This window comes from Bos taurus, chromosome 12 (genome assembly GCF_002263795.3).
Source record: "Bos taurus isolate L1 Dominette 01449 registration number 42190680 breed Hereford chromosome 12, ARS-UCD2.0, whole genome shotgun sequence".
Taxonomy (NCBI): Eukaryota; Metazoa; Chordata; class Mammalia; order Artiodactyla; family Bovidae; genus Bos; species Bos taurus.
The window spans coordinates 46,115,280-46,138,237 of NC_037339.1; the positions used below are offsets into that span (position 1 = coordinate 46,115,280).

General features: G+C 36.1%; 1 protein-coding gene across 3 annotated transcripts in view; it reads right to left on the reverse strand.

Annotated features, from left to right (window-relative positions):
- DACH1 (dachshund family transcription factor 1) overlaps nucleotides 1–22,958 on the reverse strand; it is a 478,465-nt gene that overhangs the window by 45,026 nt on the left and 410,481 nt on the right. For all 3 annotated transcript variants that reach the window (XM_025000109.2, XM_025000108.2, XM_059892257.1), the window contains one exon: nucleotides 7,810–7,961. In XM_025000109.2, coding sequence (XP_024855877.1) covers nucleotides 7,810–7,961 — 152 coding nt within the window. The remainder of the gene's footprint in view (nucleotides 1–7,809; nucleotides 7,962–22,958) is intronic.

Here is a 22,958-nt window from a genome sequence, read left to right on the forward strand (position 1 = left end):
AGTTCAGCCCAATTGTCACAAGTCTTTTTAAGTCTCTTTTCAAGCACATATAAGCTATTAATATTTAATATTTGGTATAACTGATCCTGAATTTTCTGGATTAATTTTTGTGATAGGAAACAAGCTGGATGGCAGTTCACTTCTCTCTACTCTTTTGTTTTTAACAATAAAACATAGCTGCTAAGGAAACTGCCATCTTAATTCGGCAACATTCCTGTATATGTTTCTTCTTCATCAGGAACAAACAATTAGTAACAAATGAAAGAGATCATTACATCAAGTGCCCTTTTAGATCACCCCAATTAAAACTTTAGTTTAGCTGTATTTTAATTCTAAAATACCAAATTCTAATTTTCTGCTCTGATTGCTCTTGTTGACTTATCTTTGAAAGATGTACTCTCTGTGCAATGTCTAGAGATTATTTAGCAAGATGCCAATGTTGGCACCACTTAATGTGTTGATTGGTTGTATTATCAGTAGCTGTTTAAAATAAATTACTATTAAACTATTATTGTCCTTGGCTGACAAAACACAATATTTTGGTGTTCTTTAAATATGAAACAATCATTATGAATAAATGTGTTGAATAGTGTTAAGCTGCAGTTCTAATTTGTATAATTTTATATTAATATTTGTTGTAAATATAAAGTTGCTAAGAACATTTATGTTTATTGTTTCCTTCTGTTACATTGCTGTTAATGTCGCTAATGGTAGTACATTACTTATTCCTGCTGATTATGTCTGAAAAATATTAGCTTTAGGATCCAATACCCTCTAGGGACTACTTATAAGCTGTATAAAATTAAGTTTCATTTTTAGACTTTAAATCAGTGCACATCAGTAGGAGTCCAGTGTGAACAAAAATCTTCACTAGAGCCAAACTGATACATATGCAAAAAATATGTTATTGTCTGTGACAGCTCTTCTGAAAAAATACGGAAAACCAATTAAATTTCAGTGCAGCAGGGGACTGGGAAAAACAAAAGCAAGTAGTGTTCACAACATCTACAAATCACTGGGACACCATTTTAACCATCAGTGATAACAGTACTATCAGATTTGTGTAACTTCTGTAAATTTTCCAGGTAGATCATATGCAAAAGGTCACACTAAATGCTAGGTCTCATGTGGTCATGCAATATCAAGCAAAATTCTACGATGGCAATGTGATTTAATGTAAAGGAAACAAGGTTTAAAACATAAAATTTGTTCCCAAGGGGAGGTCAGTTCTCATGATGTTGAAGCTGGATAGTAACGATTCTTAAAAAAAAAAATGCATTTTAAATTTAGTCTATGACACAGCAGTTATTAAAGATAGTGGTGGTTTGACTTCAGATTTCTTTTCTATATGCAGACATAATGCTTGTCATAATACAGAAGTATTTTTGCTTTCTAAAGTACTATGACTTGTAAACAAATTTCTATCATTTTTCAGGGAATGAGTTTATAAACTACATATATAAAGGACACATTAATCTAGCAATATGTCAACTATTTCTCTTGCCTAGGAAGTATAAGTATCTGCCTGTATAGGAGACTTACAGTGATATTGATATGACAGAAGCATTTCTTAATTTATTAGTTAGATCCTAGAGGAAGAAAAGCTTACTTGGTACATATTTGTATTTTGTACAAATTTGTGTTCAGTAGTTTGCTATTTCTAATGAGAGTAAATAAGGAAATGGCAACCCAGTATTTTTGCCTGGGAAATCCCATGGACAAGGAGCCTGGCAGGTTGTAGTCCATGGGATCACATAGACTCTAGTATTCCTGCTTAGAAAATCCCATGGAAAGAGGGGACTGGCAGACTGTTGTCCATCGGGTAGCACAAGAGTCGGACACTATTGAGCAACGAACAACAACAACAAACCCAGTTGGAGGAGATTTTTAGCCATTATCTAGTCTAGCTTAAACCTTTCAAAGATGAGAAAACCACGGTCCAGAAGGAGGAGGTGACTTGTCTAAGGTTCCAAACGAGTAAGCTGACTAAACCTAGGTCAGGACTGCCCTGAGGTTTTTGGTTTTTCTTTTTTTCTTTGTTTGGTGTTTCATTCCGAAAAAGAATAGTGTGCCTTGAAGTTAGGAACTTTAAAAAATATGACAGAACAGTATCAACTAAAGCATTTTTGCCACTCTTGTGACAAAAGATACTATACTTGGTTTACTGTTATGGTTACTGTACTTCAAAGTTGATTAACAATGAATTCTCCATCAAAAGCACTTCTAGGTATCCTATACTGGATACTGGTATCTAGAGATGCTTACAGGGAATGGAACTTCCTAAATGATAAGAACAACAGAGGTGAAATGGGTCTTCTGTTATTCATAATAAACTCCTTGCAACTACATATAAGTTTCTGTTAATAAGTTGACTTTTGGCAACACCCTAAAGGATGGATGAGATTCAGAGAACTTTTGAATTGGTCAGTATATAGAGGTACAGGGTGGGTGACGTGTGAGGGAATGGAAGCTCTATGCCTCTTTCGAAATACATTGCCCTACACATTTCTCCCATCTGTTTCTGAATTATATTGGACAATTCACCCGCTCCTTCTCGACCTTGATTTATAATCTTTTATAATAAACCGGGTACATAAGTAACATGTTTTCCTAAGTTCAATGAGCTGCTTTAACAAATTAATTGGCAGGCATGGTGGGAATCTCCAGTCTGTAGCTGGTTGGTCACAAGCGCAGGTTACAACCAGAACTTACAACTGGCAATGAAAGCGGGGGCAGGAAGCAGGTTTGTGAGGCTGAACTCTTAATCTATGAGATCTGATGCTATCTCTAAGCAGATCATGCCTGAACTAGGATAAAATGCAGGGCCCCCAGCTTAGCTCGCAGAATTGCTTGTAATGGGAAAAACTCTGACACTGGTGAATTAGAAGTATCAGAATTTAAGTAGTGTTAGAGTAGAGGAGACTCAAAGGAGTATATTTCCTGCACGAGGACATATTAAGATTATTCAGCAAATATTGTTGTTTAATTGCTAAGTCATGCCCTACTTTTTTCGGGATCCAAAGGACTGTAACCCACCAGGCTCCTCTGTCCATGGGATTTTCCAGCAAGCATACTGGAGTGGGTTGCCGTTTCCTTCTCCATGGTATCTTCCTGACCCAGGGATGGAACCTGCATCTCCTGTATTAGTAAGGGAATTCTTTACCACTGAGTCACCAGGGAAGTCCTCAATAAAATTAGTTTTACTATTAATATTTGTATTGTTGTTGTATATGATATAAATTAGTAAATATGATACAGAGTCCAGATTTTTAAGAGATTAATGCCACTCTCTTCATTACAGTAAACTGAGTTTAAAATATTGGCTGTGGTTTACTGTTTTTTCCATGATCTCTCTTCACAAAATTGGTAATGGGACACACAGGAGAAGATATAACATACTATGATTAAAGATAAAAAGACATAATATAAAAACCAATGTATCTGGTGCTAGTCTACCCATATTTTGAAGTCAATGTCTTATTTTATCGTTTATCATTTTGAAAAGTTTCTAATTCTTTTATCAGTTAGAGAAGATTAGTAACTATATAACTAATTACTAGTACATATTTTATAATTAAAATACATATTAATAATGCAAATAAAAATGATTCATTTTTTTGAAATGTATAAGATATATTACTGATCATGACTTTGAAATGTAAAGACTGGAATATGTATAATCAGAATATTTTGGTCAAATTATTTTTCATTGTCTTCCATTAAATATAGAAGTAAAGAATGCTTCTTAAATACCACAGTCAGAATATGTTTATTTGTCAGACCATAGTGAACCAATCTCAGCCTGCTATTCATTGTGGTTTTAACATCCCTTTTAGATTTTCCTTGTTTGTTTAATACTTCCACATAGACAAATCAGAATGAACCAAACAGCTATCTTACTCCCCTTATGGCATATATCCTTAGGGTTAATATCACTCCTCACTAAATTTTATATTCTCTACCTTATTTTTCTTTTCTACTTTTTATTTATTTAACTATCCTTTAAAATAATTTTTTGTAAATAGGGTAATAAACAGTGCAACATATTTATTTCTAGTCTTATGTGCAAATGTATCCCAGTTATGATTAACAGCTTGAAAGCTCAGATTGAGAATAGTGGGTAAAATTCTCCCTTCAGTTTGTTCAAATGATAATCAATGATTGAAGGTGTCACATCCAGTAAATTGATACTAAAATTCTACTTTCCACACCTAAAATCTCATAGGTTGTTGTCCATGAACACGTTTGATTAAGGAAACCATAATGAAAGACTGTCCACATAGAAAAATAAAATAAAATTCCATATAATTTTTTTTAATTCTAAAAAGGAAAATCTAGAGTGAATTTAAATGTCACTAAAGTAAAATTGCTGTTCTTTACTGAAGATATCCTTATTCTTTATGACTTCTAATTTATAAAAATAGTCAAACTTTAAGAAAGAATAGTATAGTTCTAGGAACTAGCAAAAATCTGGTACCTAAAGATATACAGTATACACATATATTTCTATACTACATATATTTTTCTGTACTATATATAAAACATATTTTCTACACTATATATAGTATATATATTTTAAAATACTAGCATATAGTATTTTTCTACAGGCCCTCTTTTAAAACACAAAGAAATACCATTTAAGAAAATTCAATTTTGATAATGTGTCATGGAAGGGACATCTACAGTAGCTATTAAAAATTCTTAATTTTAAAATTATCAAATTACACAATATCATGAAATCAAAGGATTGAATATTAGAACAATAACACCTTAAATATTATTTTGAGTAGTTTTGGTCATTAATTCTAAGAAAAATAGAGTTTATGTGCATTAAATTTAAATATAACACAATATTCTAAAATAGAAAACATGCACAATAAACCTTTAATTTTAAACATGATATTGTATGATATAAAAATGCAAATACTTTCAACTCAATTATTTTTCATTGTCATTGTGATAAAGTATCTTCAAAGGAAATATAGAGCTTTAAATTTACCACACCAAAAGAGTATTGCCATTTGAGACAGAAAGCAGAGAACCCCATTATACATAATTGAACTTACAAAGGAAATTGAGGTAGACAGAATGTAATTACCCAAATTAGAATTTGGACAGCAAACACATTTATACTGTATGCCCCATGAGTCAGAGTCATGACTGTTTAAATATTCTATACCATTCCTAGGATATTACTATAACTCAATATATGTAATAATAATAAAAGAGCTAGCAACTATGACCTTTTGCAAAATAATGTGAAACTATAACTGAACATAAATCTAGCATGTATGTCTGGCTTGTGTGTGTGTATGTGAACATGTATATAAGTATGTATGAATGTGTGTATGTATTGTCATTTGTTTTACTGTATATTGCACTTAGTAAGATTTTCAATATTTATTTTACCTTTCAAACATATATGTGCATGCACATATACTTGTATACAGGTATCACATTCATACATATACATATATAATATCTCATCTGTATACATCTATATGTGAAACTGAAGTGAACAGCTTAATTTATTTTAAATGAAATATTATTTCCTTTTTTGATGTGGACCATTTTTAAAATCTTTGCTAAATTTGTTCCAATATTGCTTTGGCTGTTTATGTTCTGGTTTTTTGTCTGTGAGTCATGAGGGATCTTAGCTACCTGACCATGGATCAAACCTGCACGCCCTTCATTGGAAGGCAAGGTCTTAACCACTGGACATAGAGGGAGGTCCCTAAATGGAGCATTTTTATTGTGAGTGTTCTAACTTTGTCAGACCCAGAATCCTATGATTTAGGACTAGAAGAAATAATTTACTTTGACTTGACTCCTATCATCAATGCTTCCTAATATATCATCTTAAGGCTGTTTGGAAAGCTAGAGAATATATTATTTCCAGAGATCTATTCAGTAAAAAATAATTTATCTAAAATTTGAACAATTTAAAACTGAAATTTTCTCTTTTCTTCTTTTCTTTCTTTAAAGAAATACTTATAATTTGAGGTGATGTAGATAACATTTCTGGGCTTCTCATGTTGTGCTAGTGGTAAAGAGCCTGCCCACCAATGCAGGAGACATAAGAGATGTGGGTTAAATCTGTGGGTTCAGAAGGTCTTGAGGAAGGCATGGTAACCCACTCCAGTATACTTGCTTGGAGAATCCCATGGACAGAGAAGCCTGGAGTCCTATAGTCCATAGGGTTACATAGAGTCCGACCCGACTGAACCGATTTAGCATGCAAGCACACAAGCAGATAACATTTCTAGTCTGTGTATTACTGTCTATGGGTGGGTGGATAAACATTCTCAAACACAGAATTTGACTTAGTGATGTGGTTTTCACATAGAACGCAAGGGTCCCTGTGTAAATCTACTCTTCAGATGAGCAAACTGGTTTGCACTAGTGAATGTTTACACAGAAATGTTTTCTTTGCTGAAATTGAAATTAAATTATTATTTTCCCCATTAAAGAGGCTTTAGTTAGTGAATATACAGACACCTAGATGGAGAATTTTAAGTAAATGTTTAGCTTTATATTTGCTTCATATAGAATTTTATAAATATATATATGTACACACACACACAGAACATACAAAAGAAACTTAATTGTTCCCTTACTTCTCAAAGTGTAAATTCAGAAATGTTAAGGGATATTTTTGAAAGCATTTAATTTAACAAAAGAGAAATGCATTAAGAACTTTAACTCAGAAAACAATAATGTGGGCTGAATTTAGAAAAAAAGTTACATGTTTATTTTTAAATATAATCAGTTATTTGGCTATGATTACATTTAGGTTAGATTGATGATTTATTTCAATTACTGAGATATAAAACCTTAAAGTTGAATACAGTTCTGGAGATTCTAATTACATTAGTATTAAAAATGCCATATTAACAGATGAGAAGATATGTTACATTAAAGGCCTTCTGTTATGTCCTTAGAGAGGTAAATAAAATTAATTACATTTCTACTGGGAGAAAGTTTAATATGGTATGAAATGTGTACAGAAAAATACCAGTAAGGATTGAATGCTAGAACAAAGATTAAAAAAAAAAAATACCACCAGAGTATCTGTAAGCATATTACTACCAGCTATTTTAAGTGTGGAGAAGTGATGGCAAAAAGCTCCATCTGGGGTCCACATGACCACTTCATGTGTGGGCAAAAAATTATGTTTTCTTTTATCCCAAACACTTATTATTTTGGCTCCATGTTCTATGTTATTGTTAATGGTATTTTTTATTCATAATGTACTGTACATAAAATATACATCCTAAAGACTACATAGGAAATCTGTGGAAAGTTTTGTATGACTTTTTGAAGTCTATTCTTTGAAGAAATCCTATTAACTGAAATAAACTAATTTATGAAAGAAGGGATTTTTTGGATTCTTTTTCATTTAGACATATTTAAATGACTAAACATATCATTTCCTCACTGAAAGGCCAGCAGTTTAAAAACAGCTAAACATTTATTAGAACTGGTGTACTGTCTTTTAATACATCAGACAAACTTAAACAGCTAGATTCCTACTATTAATTGGCAATAAAGAGAACATTTAAGCAGAATGGTTTTTAAAAGGCCCAGGTCCTTTCATCTAAGTTTTTATTAAGATGTAGTATACACATTTGGGTATTTCTAACCAATTGAATTTGTGTATTAAGTTTAAAATATCAAATTGCTAGAAAAATTCATTATCATGGTTTTGTCAGTCTCAAGAATGGATTAAGCTGGGATAGTATGACTTTGGGAAAAATTGACAGCTGAATCCTCCATGTTCCTTTCTCCCAGAATGTGAAAAAGTCCTACCTGTATGTTAGTCAGAAGGGTCTCTATGGAAGACAATCCATCAGGAAACAGAAAAGGAGATGGGAATCCTGGAGGTAGTGGTTGTCCATGCCCAGTTAGAGAAAGTTTGTCAAGGCTGTCTCTCGCAGTTGGTGTGGAAAGCGGGGTCTCATCTGTGTGTGATTGAAACAAAAATATAGAACAAGTTACGCTTGTCTGTTTTTATTAGACCTCAGTAATGGCTTCCCTAGTGGTTTCCAGAACATTTATTGCAAATTGGTTCCTGCTATCAGGAGAAAATGCTTTCTGCTGAATTTTCTTTAATGAAAAAGCTGTGGAGATACAACAAGATAACATTAATGAGTAACTTTATAAGCCTTTTAAATGCAGTCTCTAATGAGACTGAGTTTACAGTGCCATAGAATCTTTTTAAAACAAATATTATCTCATATATAGTTGTGATAATATATTCAGGCTGACTTTATGGGCACCTTCCCAATTATCTCATTTTAGTTTATTCTGTTTGGATTGACAATAGGATATTTCAAGAGCTTCATATAGGAGAAATGTTTTGTATCTTAGTGTTTCTTTCTCAATTAACCTGGAAGGGTTATATATATCAATGATTTGTTCAAATATATTCTTGAGTCTACAAACAAATATACAATTAAAAATTTTAATTCCATAACTAAAAAAAAAAAAAAAAACTGGAATCAAATACATTCTTCAGTAATTATAATTGAATCGTTCAATATCATTAAAACTAAAGATCTGGACCAGAGACACCACAGAGACTGAGACAGAACTGTGTTTGCGTGTCTCTTGTGGAGGTACAGATCAGCAGTGGACTGCCATTGGGTATGGCATAAGCCCTCTTGGAGGAGGTAGCCATTAACACTATCATAGAACTGCCAGAACTTATACAGGACTGGGAAATAGACTCTTGAAGGGTATAAACAGAACCTTGTGTGTACCAGGACCCAGAAGAAAGGAGCAGTGACCCCACAAGAGACTGACCCAGACTTGCCTGGGTGTGTCCAGGAGTCTCCAGGGGAGGCGTGGGTCTGTGGTGGCCTGCTCCAGGGTTGGAGGCACTGAGTGTATCAGTACATGCATGGGATCTTTTGAGAGGTCACCATTATCTTCATTACCTCTACCATAGTTTGAGCCCAGGTAAATAGCAGGGAGAGGACACAGCTTCATCCACCAACAAAAAATTGGATTAAAGATTTACTGAGCATGGCCCCGCCCATTAGAAGAAGACCCAGTTTCCCCCTCAGTTAGTCTCTCCCATCAGGAAGCTTCCATAAGCCTCTTTCCTTCTCCATAGAGGGCAGACAGACTGGAAACCACATTACAGGAAACTAACAGTTCTATGAAGACCTACAAGACCTTTTAGAACTAACACACAAAAAAGATGTCCTTTTAATTATAGGGGACTGGAATGCAAAAGTAGGAAGTCAAGAAACACCTGGAGTGGTAGGCAAATTTGGCCTTGGAATAAGGAATGAAGCAGGGCAAACACTAATAGAGTTTTGCCAAGAAAATGCACTGGTCATAACAAACACCCTCTTCCAACAACACAAGAGAAGACTCTATACATGGACATCACCAGATGGTCAACACTGAAATCAGATTAATTATATTCTTTGCAGCCAAAGATGGAGAAGCTCTATATAGTCAGCAAAAACAAGACCGGGAGCTGACTGTGGTTCAGATCATGAACTCCTTATTGCCAAATTCAGACTTAAATTGAAGAAAGTAGGGAAAACCACTAGACATTCAGATATGACCTAAATCAAATCCCTTATGATTATACAATGGAAATGAGAAATAGATTTAAGGGACTAGATTTGATAGACAGAGTGCCTTATGAACTATGGACAGAGGTTTGTGACACTCTATAGGAGACAGGGATCAAGACCATCCCCATTGAAAAGAAATGCAAAAAAGCAAAATGGCTGTCTGGGGAGGCCTTATAAATAGCTGTGAAAAGAAGAGAAGTGAAAAGCAAAGGAGAAAAGGAAACACATAAGGATCTGAATGCAGAGTTCCAAAGAATAGCAAGGAGAGATAAGAAAGCCTTCTTCAGCGATCAATGCAAAGAAATAGAGGAAAACAACAGAATGGGAAAGACTAGGGATCTCTTCAAGAAAATCAGAGATACCAAAGGAATATTTCATGCAAAGATGGGCTCAATAAAGGACAGAAATGGTATGGACCTAACAGAAACAGAAGATATTAAGAAGAGATGGCAAGAATACACAGAAGAACTGTAGAAAAAGATCTTCACGACCCAGATAATCATGATGGTGTGATCACTGACCTAGAGCCAGACATCCTGGAATGTGAAGTCAAGTGGGCCTTAGAAAGCATCACTACGAACAAAGCTAGTGGAGGTGATGGAATTCCAGTTGAGCTATTTCAAATCCTGAAAGATGATACTGTGAAAGTGCTGCACTCAATATGCCAGCAAATTTGGAAAACTCAGCAGTGGCCACAGACTGGAAAAGGTCAGTTTTCATTCCAATCCCAAAGAAAGGCAATGCCAACAAATGCTCAAACTACTGCACAATTGCACTCATCTCACACGGTAGTAAAGTAATGCTCAAAATTCTCCAAGCCAGGCTTCAGCAATATGTGAACCGTGAACTTCCAGATGTTCAAGCTGGTTTTAGAAAAGGCAGAGGAAAAGAGATCAAAATGCCAACATCCACTGGATCATGGAAAAAGCAAGAGAGTCTCAGAAAAACATCTATTTCTGCTTTATTGACTATGCCAAAGCCTTTGACTGCGTGGATCACAATAAACTGTGGAAAATTCTGAACAGAGATGGGAATACCAGACCACCTGATCTGCCTCTTGAGAAATTTGTATGCAGGTCAGGAAGCAACAGTTAGAACTGGACATGGAACAACAGATTGGTTCCAAATACGAAAAGGAGTAAGTCAAGGCTTTATATTGTCACCCTGCTTATTTAACTTATATGCAGAGTACATCATGAGAAATGCTGGACTGGAAGAAACACAAGCTGGAATCAAGATTGCCGGGAGAAATATCAATAACCTCAAATATGCAGATGATGCCACCCTTATGGCAGAAAGTGAAGAGGAACTACAAAGCCTCTTGATGAAAGTGAAAGTGGAGAGTGAGAAAGTTGGCTTAAAGTTCAACATTCAGAAAACGAAGATCATGGCATCCAGTCCCATCACTTCATGGGAAATAGATGGGGAAACAGTGGAAACAGTGTCAGACTTTATTTTTCTGGGCTCCAAAATCACTACAGATGGTGACTGCAGCCATGAAATTAAAAGACGCTTACTCCTTGGAAGGAAAGTTGTGACCAACCTAGATAGCATATTCTGAAGCAGAGACATTACTTTGCCAACAAAGGTCTGTCTAGTCAAGGCTATGGTTTTTCCTGTGGTCATGTATGGATGTGAGAGTTGGACTGTGAAGAAGGCTGAGCGCCGAAGAATTCATGCTTTTGAACTGTGGTGTTGGAGAAGTCTCTTGAGAGTCCCTTGGACTGCAAGGAGATCCAACCAGTTCATTCTGAAGGAGATCAGTCCTGGCATTTCTTTGGAAGGAATGATGCTAAAGCTGAAACTCCAGTACTTTGGCCACCTCAAGTGAAGAGTTGACTCTTTGGAAAAGACTCTGATGCTGGGAGGGATTGGAGGCAGGAGGAGAAGGGGATGACAGAGGATGAGATGGCTGGATGGCATCACTGACTCGATGGACGTGAGTCTTTGTGAACTCTGGGAGTTGGTGATGGACAGGGAGGCCTGGCGTGCTGCGATTCATGGGGTTGCAAAGAATCGGACATGACTGAGTGACTGAAATGAACTGAACTGAACTGAACCAATCTCATCACATGGTTCACAGCCTTGTCTAACTCAATGAAACTATGAGCCATGCTGTGTAGGGCAACCCAAGATGAACAAGTCATGGTGGAGAGTTCTGACAAAACACGGTCCACTGGAGAAGGGAATGGCAAACTACTTCAGTATTCTTGTCTTGAGAACCCCATGAACAGGATGAAAGGCAAAAAGATAGAATACTGAAAGACGAACTCCCCAGTTTGGTAGGTGCCCAATATGCTACTGGAGATCAGTGGAGAAATAACTCCAGAAAGAATGAAGAGATGGAGCCAAAGCAAAAACAAAACCCAGTTGTGGATATGCCTAGAGATGGAAGTAAAGTCTGAAGCTGTAAAGAGCAATATTGCATAGGAACCTGGAATGTTAGGTCCATAAATCAAGGCAAATTGGAAGTGGTCAAACAGGAGATGGCAAGACTGAACATCAACATTTTAGGAATTGGTGAACTAAAATGGACTAGAAAGAGTGAATTTAACTCAGATGACCGTTATATCTACTATTGTGGGAAAGAATCCCTTAGAAGAAATGGAGTAGCCATCATAGTCAACTAAAGAGTCCAAAATGCAGAATGATCTCTGTTTGTTTCCAAGGCAAACTGTCCAATATCACGGTAATTCAAGTCTATGCCCCTCCCAGTAATGCTGAAGTTGAATGGTTCTATGAAGACCTACAAGAACTTCTAGAACTAACATCCAAAAAAGATGTCCTTTTCATCATAGGGGACTGGAATGCTAAAGTAAGAAGTCAGGAAACACCTGGAGTAACAGGCAAATTTGGCCTTGGAATACGGAATGAAGCAGGGGAAAGGCTAACAGACTTTTGCCAAGAAAACGCACTGGTCATAGCAAACACCCACTTCCAACAACACAAGAGAAGATTCTACACATAGACATTACCAGATGGTCAATACCAAAATCAGATTGATTATATTCTTTGCAGCCAAAGATGGAGAGGCTCTATACAGACAGTAAACACAAGACTGGGAGCTGACTGTGGTTCAGATCATGAACTCCTTATTGCCAAATTCAGACTTAAATGGAAGAAAGTAGGGGAAACCACTAAAGCATTCAGGTATGACCTAAATCAAATCCCTTACGATTGTACAGTGTAAGTAAGAAATAGATTCAAGGGATTAGATCTGATAGACAGAGTGCTTGAAGAACTATGGATGGAGGTTCAAGAAAAAGAATGCAAAAAAGCAAAATGGCTGTTTGAGGAGGTCTTAAAAATAGCTGTGAAAAGAAGAGAAGCAAAAAGCAAAGGAGAAAAGGAAAGATAAAACCATTTAAATGGTTCCAAAGAATAGCAAGAAGGGATAAGAAGGTCTTCCTCAGTGATCAATGCAAAGAAACAGAGGAAAAAAATAGAATGGGAAACTAGAGATCTCTTCAGGAAAATTAGAGATACCAAGGGAACATTTCATGCAAAGATGGGCTCAATAAAGGACAGAAATGATAGAGACCTAACAGAAGCAGAAGATATTAAGAAGAGGTGGCAAGAATACACAGAGTTCAATTCAATTCAGTCACTCAGTCATGTCTGACTCTTTGTGACCCCATGAACCACAGCACGCGAAGCCTCCCTGTCCATCACCAACTGCCAGAGTCTACCCAAACCCATGTCCATTGAGTTTGTGATGCATCCAACCATCTCATCCTCTGTTGTCCCCTTCTCCTCCTGCACTCAATCTTTCCCCAGCATCAGGGTTTTTTCAGATGAGTCAGCTCTTTGCATGAGGTGGCCAAAGTACTGGAGCTTCAGCTTCAACATCAGACCTTCCAATGAACACCCAAGACTGATCTCCTTTAGGATGGACTGGTTGGATCTCCTTGAAGTCCAAGGGACTCTCAAGAGTCTTCTCCAACACCACAGTTCAAAAGCATCAATTCTTCGGCACTCAGCTCTCTTTGTAGTCCAACTCTCACATCCATACACAGAACTATACAAAAAAGATCTTCATGACCCAGATAATCATGATGGTATGATCACTCACCTAGAGCCAGACATCCTGGAATGCAAAGTCAAGTGGGCCTTAGGAAGCATCACTATGAACAAAGCTAGTGGAGGTGATGGAATTCCAGTTGAGCTATTTCAAATCCTAAAAGATGACGCTGTGAAAGTGCTGCACTCAATATGCCAGCAAATTTGGAAAACTCAGCAGTGGTTTCAGGACTAGAAAAGGTCAGTTTTCATTCCAATGCCTAAGAAGAGCAATGCCAAAGAATGTTCAAACTACTGCACAATTGCATGCATCTCACACGACAGCAAAGTAATGCTCAAAATTCTCCAAGCCAAGCTACAACATCATGTGAACCTTGAACTTCCAGATGTTCAAGTTGGTTTTAGAAATGGCAGAGGAACCAGATATCAAATTGCCAACATCCATTGCATCATCAAAAAAGCAAGAGAGTTCCAGAAAAACATCTATTTCTGCTTTATTGACCATTCCAAAGACTTTGACTATGTGGATCACAACAAACTGTGGAAAATTCTGAAAGAGATGGGAACACCTGACCTCCTTCTTGAGAAATCTGTATGCAGGTCAGGAAGCAACCTTTAGAACTGGACATGGAAAAACAGACTGGTTCCAAATAGGGAAAGGAGTACATCAAGGCTGTACATTGTCACCCTGCCTCTTTAACTTCTATGAAGAGTACATCATGAGAAAAGCTTGGCTGAAACACAATTGCTGGGAATCAAACATTGCTGGAATCAAGATTGCTGGGAGAAATATCAATAACCTCAGATATGCAGGTGACACCACCCTTTTGGCAGAAAGGGAGGAGAACTAAAGAGCCTCTTGACAAAAGTGAAAGAGGAGAGTGAAAAAGTTGGCTTAAAGCTCAACATTCAGAAAACAAAGATCAAGGCATCCAGTCCCATCACTTCAGGGCAAATAGATGGGGAAACAGTGGAAACAGTGACAGACTTTATTTCTGGGGGCTCCAAAGTCACTGCAGATGGTGACTGCAGTCATGAAATTAAAAGATGCTTACTCCTTGGAAGAAACGCTATGACCAACCTAGATAACATATTAAGAAGCAGAGATATTACTTTGCCAACAAAGACCATCTAGTCAAGGTTATGGTTTTTTTCAGTAGTCATGTATGCATATGAGATTTGGACTATAAAGAAAGCTGAGCACTGAAATATTGATGCTTTTGAACTATGGTGTTGAAGAAGACTCTTGAGAGTCCCTTGGAATGCAAGGAGATCCAACCAGTCCATCCTAAAGGAGACCAGTCCTGAGTGTTCATTGGTAGGACTGATGCTGAAGCTGAAACTCAATACTGTGGCTACCTGTTGCAACGAACTGACTCATTTGAAAAAACCCTGATGCTGGGAAAGATTGAAGGTGGGGGGCAAAGGGGACAATAGAGGATGAGATGATTGGATGGCATCACTGACTCAATGGACATGAGTTTGAGTATACTCCAGGAGTTGGTGATGGACAGGGAGGCCTCGTGTACTGCAACCATGGGATCGCAAAGGCTCGACTACGACTGAGCAACTGCACTGAACTGAACTGAATTCACTTTGACCCTTGAATATCTCTCACCTTGGAGCTTCCCAGGTGTCTGTAGTGGTAAAGAACTTGCCTGCCAATGCAGGAGACTCAGCAGATTTAAGTTCAGTCCCAGGTCAGGGTGGTCCCCTGGAGGAGAGTGTGACAACCCACTCCAGTATTATTGCCTGGAGAATACCGTGGACAGAGGAACCTGGTGGACTACAGTCTATGGGTCACAAAGAGTCAGACATGACTGAAGTGACTTAGCATGCATGCACACACCTCTCACCTTATATTGAAAAATAAGTTTTTTAAACATGTAAAAGGGGTCTTAAGAAAAGAAAAGAAAATACCGACAGCAAAAACAACATTTCAAAACTCAACTATAATACCCTCTAAGATAAATTAGCCTTTATTTTGTTTATTGAGTATTCTCCCAAGTTGTAAGCAACTCAGAGCAATGTCCAGATACAAATTCTTTTTACTCTCACATGAAACCTTCTTATTTAAATCTTTACTATTTAAATGTTTTTACATAGATGGATACTTGTTATGGCTTATTTTAGCTTATTATATCACAAAGAAAATTTTATTCAGGGCAGGATTCTCAATTTTATAAATATTTTCATATTTCACCCCAGGAAAATTAATCAGAGCAATATATTTGCACAGTCCTGATAGTATCTCTCAATTTTTCAACTGGCTAAAAACTTCAGTACATTTGCCTTTATGCTTATAATTTGATTCCACTCTCCTGAATCATTTCTTTATTTTTCATTACACCATCTAACCACACAACACTTTTTTCAATTACCTCTCTCTGGGGCAGAAACATTCTGGAAGTCATTGCATTTCTGTCTCTAACTAATATCAGGACAAGTTAAATTCATTTCCCTTCACCTTTCCACACTTCCAGTTAATGAACCAAAGGGGAAGAAAGGTTGGGGAGGGTAGTGATAGACACAAGGCCTTCTTTTAACTACGCTTCTCTCATACACACTCACTCCTCTGCAGTTTCTCCTACTCTCTTCTCTGTTAACTGCCTGACAGATGATCTGAAGCAGCAGGTACTAGAAGGAGAAACAGAGTAAGCAGTCTGAGTAGGGCTCATTGTGTTTTTTGTATGTGTGTGTGTGTGTGTGTGTGTGTGTTTTCCTCTCACATTTATCAACAGAGTTAAAGAAATGCCACAGTGCAGGGGGAGGGATACTGAATAGCTAATACCATCAAGGTGATCTTGGACACCATTTACCTAGCTGCCATAAATTACTTCTCCAGACCAAGGCTGCTAGTGTTTTTTCATAATAGCTCTATAAAGGCACTAGTTAAACATCTATGTGCATGTGAACTTGTTTAAGAATAAAGAGCTATATTTTTTGATCAACATCACCTTAGCTGTCACATGCTAAAGAAAATGTGGCTTAATAGATCATGAGGATAATAATTGCTTGTCTCTTGAAGAAAGACATAGAACCAACCACCTGTGTTTGCTTTCAGCTTTAGAGTCAATGACTCCACAATTCTTAAAGGTTGTCCAAGCAAACGGCATCAAATGTATGTACACACACACACACACATTTGACATAAGTTCCAGCAATCCCTTAACTAGTTGATTTAACTTCAATACGTTTATGCTTGACTGTGTTTGGCTACTCTGTGAGTTAATTCATTAATTACTCATGGTATACACATTTATAAATGTATCTGTTTAATATTATCAACATCTACTTAAACAATGTGATAGACACTGGAGATACAATGTTAAAAAATTAAATATGAAAGCTTTAAGAGCTTATCTAGACCCTAGTGACTGATTTCAGTTGAAAAGTAGCTAAGTCTCACAGTCAGTAAAACATTTTGTTTTCCATCATTATTCTGTTAACCACTTCATTATCCTCCCAGGATTAAAACTGTTCCTTGTTTATGTGTATATGTATGTGGTGTGTGTGTGTGTGTCTTTTCCACCCCCCTCCCCCCGGCAGTTGCTTCAGTGGAATGCTTGTCTTGATCTTCATGGTTTAAGGTAAGTGTAAATAGACTCATTTAGTATAGAGATACTTGATTAGATACATTTATTTATAATTTTATATAGCAGAGATATTTCATAAAGCCACTTTAACTCAATCAAATTTAAGGCACGACAGCTAAAGAAATGAAAAAGAGTGATTCTTAAGATCAATATACATATTTGAAAAGACAAACTAATCAGAGATCAAACAAAACAAAAATATTCCTTTGGGCTTTAAGACCCTACTATCGGAGAAAAAGTTGTCATCTTGTGGCAATTAACAGAAAGTCTCAGTCTTACTATAAGAATAGCAAAATTGGGAACATAGTTATTTGTTTTGAAATAAAAGTGACCTTTGATATCCTAAATGTTTTAAAAAGATTAAAGCAAAAATTTGAGAGGCCAGACAATGTAGAAGAGTTTTGACATGACATAATCCCCACTGACTTCAAATAGTGAATGACAATGAAGCACAGATTGACAAAACACCTAATTTAATACATCTGTATATTTTAAAAGTTTTACCTTTAAAATAAAGTTAGCTTGTTAGATGCTAAGCTCTTCGAATTTTTACAACATTTGATAATGTAACCTCTGTTTTTATGCTCTTTAATATCATGCTTTTAAAATTCTGGAAGAGTTGAAAGAACTGAACAAAGAATCCCTATGTACTTCTGTGGTGGATGGAATGGTAGCCATCCCCAATCCCCACCCCCTACCCCCTGCCGAAACTATATGTCCACCCCCAATCCCTAGATCCCAGTAATTCTAGTTTATTTGGAAAGAGGGGTTTTACAGGCATGATTAAGTTAAGAACCTTGAGATGAGATCGTTGTGATATGGAATGGGTCCTAGGTGTCTCAGTGGTAAAGAATCTGCCTGCCAAGCAGGAGACACAGGAAACTTAAGTTCTGCCCCCCGGGTGGCAAAAATTCCCTGGAGAAGGAAATGACCATCCACTACAGTATTCTTGCCTGGAGAATCCCATGGACAGAGGATCCTGGTTGGCTACAGCCCAGGGACTCGCAAAGAGTCAGCCATGACTGAGCTACTAAACAGCAGCAGCAAATCCAATGACAAATATCCTTATAGGAGAAAGGCAAAGGAGATTTGAGAGAGAGAGAGAGAAGAGAGCCACAGAAAAAAAGAGGAGGCAGAGTGGAGATGCAGACAGTATTCAGAATCTGGGGTGATAGTCAAGGAATTCTGACAGCAGAAGTTAGAAGAGGTAAAGAATAGATTCTCCTTTTTAGCCTCTTGGAGGGAGTTCATCCATGTTAATACCTTGATTTTACACTCCTGGCCTCCAGAACTATGGCAAAATAAAACTTCTTATTATTTTATTGTGGTAACTTCTTAAACCAGCCCTTGGAAAACTAATTGAATTCCTCCCTCAGATTCAATATTTACATTTTGCCGTATTTAGTCTTTATTTCTCTGTCTCTCTCCCTCTCTTGCTCTGTGCATGTGTACATATGTCTGAACCATCTTCTCTGTTTAATCTTTAAGACTTCACTGCATATTTCACAGGTACAAAGATATAATTTTTGTAACCTCAGTGCAAAATCAGAAAGAAAAACATACACAGAACATAATATTGGTCCACCAAGAGTCTGTACTCCAATTTCATTACCTGAGATGTTTTACTATAAAGACTTAATAAATAAATATTTTACTTGGGAAGTATTTTCTCTGGGCATGGGTAGTGTTAAGGTTAGGGACAGCCTACAGGATGGCTCTGGTGATTCCTTCATCCTGTTATTTATATCTTGTATAGAACCTTCCCCTTAGTCTGAGTTAGACCTAACAAAGAGAATAAAGCAAATGTGATGGAATGTCACCTCCAGGATTCAGTTGTAAAATGTCTGTCATTTCCATTTCTCTCTCTCCCTTTCCTGACATTCTTGTCATGGAAGAACCAGATATAATGCCGTGAGACAGTCCTGCGCCAAGACACAGGACAAGAGACATAGGGCTGTGAAAACCACATGAGATGACTTGAAAATAAATCCCCCCTGCCCAGTCAGTCCCTAACATGAGGCTGCAGCCCCGAACTCATGAGACCTTAAACCAGAGGCATCCAGCTAAGTTGTACCAGGTCTGCGATCCATAGAGACTGTGAGATTTCAAATGTTTGCCGGTTTTAGCCAGTAAGTTTTGGTGCAGTTTGTCCCACAGCTTTAGGTAACTAAAACAGTGCATACAATTTTCTGAATACATTAGTGTATAAAATAAAAACAATTTAGTGTCCAGTTAGTATCAGCTACTTTGAACGTGTGACAACTTCTTCAGGTTTTGATTTTTTCAGTTTTTAAAAAACTGGCAGGTTGACTGAGACAAACTCTAGTATCACTTAAGTCTAATGTTACACATTATCTATTATTTCTTATAAGAAATCATTGTGCTCAGTCACTCAGTCACATCAGAATCTTTGCCACCCTATGGACTGTAGCCTGCCAGGCTCCTCTGTCTATGGGATTTTCTAGGTAAGAATATAGGAAGGGGTTGCCATTGTCCTCCCAACCCAGGGATCTCCTGCATCTCCTGCCTTGGCAGGTAGATTCTTAACTACTGAGCAACCTGGGAAGCCCCATAAGAAATCATAAAATTAGTTAAGTGGAAATTTCACTTATATCAATTGGAGAGTGAAATGGATCCATTTAGAGGCTGAATTACACTATCTTAATTCTAAATTCCACAGGCTTATGGATATATAAAATTCACAAACAGAAACACAAAATTTCACAGAAAGCTACTGATTATACTCAGATAACAAATGTCATTTTATAAAAAGTCATTTTATCTTGCTTCTTTTTATAGAATTTTACAATTTGATGATAAGTTTTATTGAATTTAAAAAATTTATAAGACAGTCACTCACAACAGTGAAGATGGCAAATCAGATGCAATGACAAGTATATCTTCCTAGGAATAAAGTAAGTACTTTGAAACCTGCATTAACTGGGGCACAATTTTTTTAAGTACTCTACATCTTGTAGGGGCAAGCAGTTATGCCAATTCTCTTAAGAATTGCTGGTTTTAAAGTCCTAAGAAACAGTGGTTATTAAAGTATCCGTGTATTTTATGGGCTTCCCAGGTGGTGGTAGAGGTAAGGAACCCGTCTGCCAATGCAGGAGACATAAGGGACGTGGGTTCAGTCCCTGGGTTGGGAAGACCCCCTGGAAGAAAGCATGGCATCCCACTCTAGTACTCTTGCCTGGAGAATCCCATGGACAGGAGAGCTTGGTGGGCTACAGTCATAGGGTCGCAAAGATTCAGACAAGATTGAAGTGACTTAGCATGCACATATCGTTGTATTTTAATTTAGTCACAGGGAACTACAGTGGTTTTCTAAAGCAAAATAAAACAGCAAATATTATAAATTAACAAATTTCATCTTTTAACTGGAAAAAACTGCTAATTAACATTTTAATAATTATATAGCATATACTGACAATATTAATATAACACACAAAAGCAATTGATGCCAATTAGAATATAATATATAATACAAAGGGAAAGTAAAAAAGAGAAGAAAACATTTTAAAACTCCAAAATCAGTGAAGTATAAAAAATGATACTTCATTTCATGATTCTTCTCATATTGTAAGTCACTTACCAATAAATGAGTATCACTAAGATTGATGCTTCTGTAAGACAGGCTTTTTTATTTCCAATCTTATCACTCGTAACAAGTTAGCAGGATATCCTAAGGAACAATGTCGTTTGAAAAAATAATGGGCCTCCACTTTTAAAATGTTTTCTTTCCTGTTAATAAAGTCTAACTCAGTTGTTATTTTCATAACTAATCCCTCTGGATTTGAATTATATATTCTCTTTTAAGTTTGTGTGTGTGTGTCTTTTCTCTGATATCTTTTATTATACCATAAATTCCAAGTAGAAGAAAACTCATTCACTTTTAGAAAACCATACATTTCATAGTAGTCACATTTATTTATGTTCATGTAAAATAGATAGCAGCATTACTAAAATGGAAAAAATCTCCATATTTAATGTTTACAAGTGATCTGAAAGCTTGCATTAACATGTTATATTTCTATAATTGTTAAGTAAAAAAAGTTGATAAAAGTTGTGGTGAACATGGTACTTTATATAAGGAAAACTAATACAATATTGTAAAGTTTAAAAATAAAATAAAATTAAAAAAATAAAATAAAAAAAGAAATGAATATTTATTTATAGAAATACAAACTTTTTGGTCATTTTGATAAATTCCCATTCAATTGTATATTAAAGTTATATTTATTGGGGTTTTTGTAAACTCATCAGCCACATTATTCAACTGGAGTAGCAGCATGAATAATCTAAAAAAGTAAGGATTGATGTTTAAAAATTTTTTGAAATTTATTTCCAAACATAAAACATAGTTGTTTAAATTGAGCTCAATAATACCTCAATGGTGGTTTATTCCTACTCAAGGCACTCTGGAGTTAATTTGACAATAGGAACTAATCATTCTGATACCAGGATGTAATCTTAAAAACTGGTCACAAACTTTCATGTATCTACTCCAGTTCTTATAAAAATCCAGGGATATCATGAAATAAGACTTACCTCATGTTTTAAATTTTAAGCCCACTTTTCAAAGTCTGGATTTAAAATTATTCCATTTTTTTTACATAAAATTTTCACCATAATATAATTATTGTAAAATGAAAAGTGACCCAGGCTAGATTCAGAAAGTGTAAATTTAAGTCCTTGGCTCTACCAAATATTAGCAAATAATAGAGGAAGATTCCATCTCTTATGTTCTTTAAGGTTCATTTGGTCTGTTTATTAAAAAGATGACCGCAAGCTCAACGGATTATAGTTCAAATCTAATTAGATTATGTATGTGAAAGTGCCTTGTGAAACAGAAAATGCTAACAGACATAAAGTACTAATAATTAAGAAATAACTAAATTTATTACAAATTTCTTTTTGTAAACTTAGCTTCAATGTGCCATGGAGGGGATGCTAATCTGGTACCATGAGCCATAAGCCTGTGTTTTCTATATTATTTCTCTCTAATGAGGCTTGTGATGATGAAATATCATGTTGGTAGTAAAATTACTACTATATATTATTACAGTTGCCATAGACAAACTAACCCTATATTAGCTCAGTGAACAGCTAAAATTGACTATGATAGAAGTAACTTGAGAAAGGGCCAAAGTTTATCAATTTCTCTTCAGGCACAGATCCTAAAAAAAAAAATCAGTAGAATGACTTACAAAAAAAAGAAGACAGTACAGATTTTGGAGAAACTGACTGAAAAGCATTAACAAACTTAAGAGGCTACTTGGATATATTGAAGCAGTATTGCAACTCAGGATTTCACTTTTGTGTAAATGAAAGAGAACTTTTAATACGCGAAGGAAATCATCGTAAGTGCATGGTTGGCATTATGATGGAGTGCTAAGAAATATACCAAACTCAGAACTCTGCCTAATTTAATGCATGAAGTATTTATTACACACATATGCAACTATCATATTTATCAGTAGTTCTTTGAGAAGCTGACAAAATTTAGGGACCACTCTTAAGGGGAAAAATAGAACATATATATATATATAAACTTCAGCTCTCTAACACAGAGTAATAACTTAATGTCTTTTGATAGAGTATGTGAATGAGATGAGATGAGGCAAAAGGCAAAAGCTGAAATGAGAAGGATATATTCTCTGCTTACTCCATCCAGGAGAGTAAAACTAAAAAAAAAAAAAAAAGAAAACTTTCTATTGGGAAGCCATGCTCTTGATTACAATGC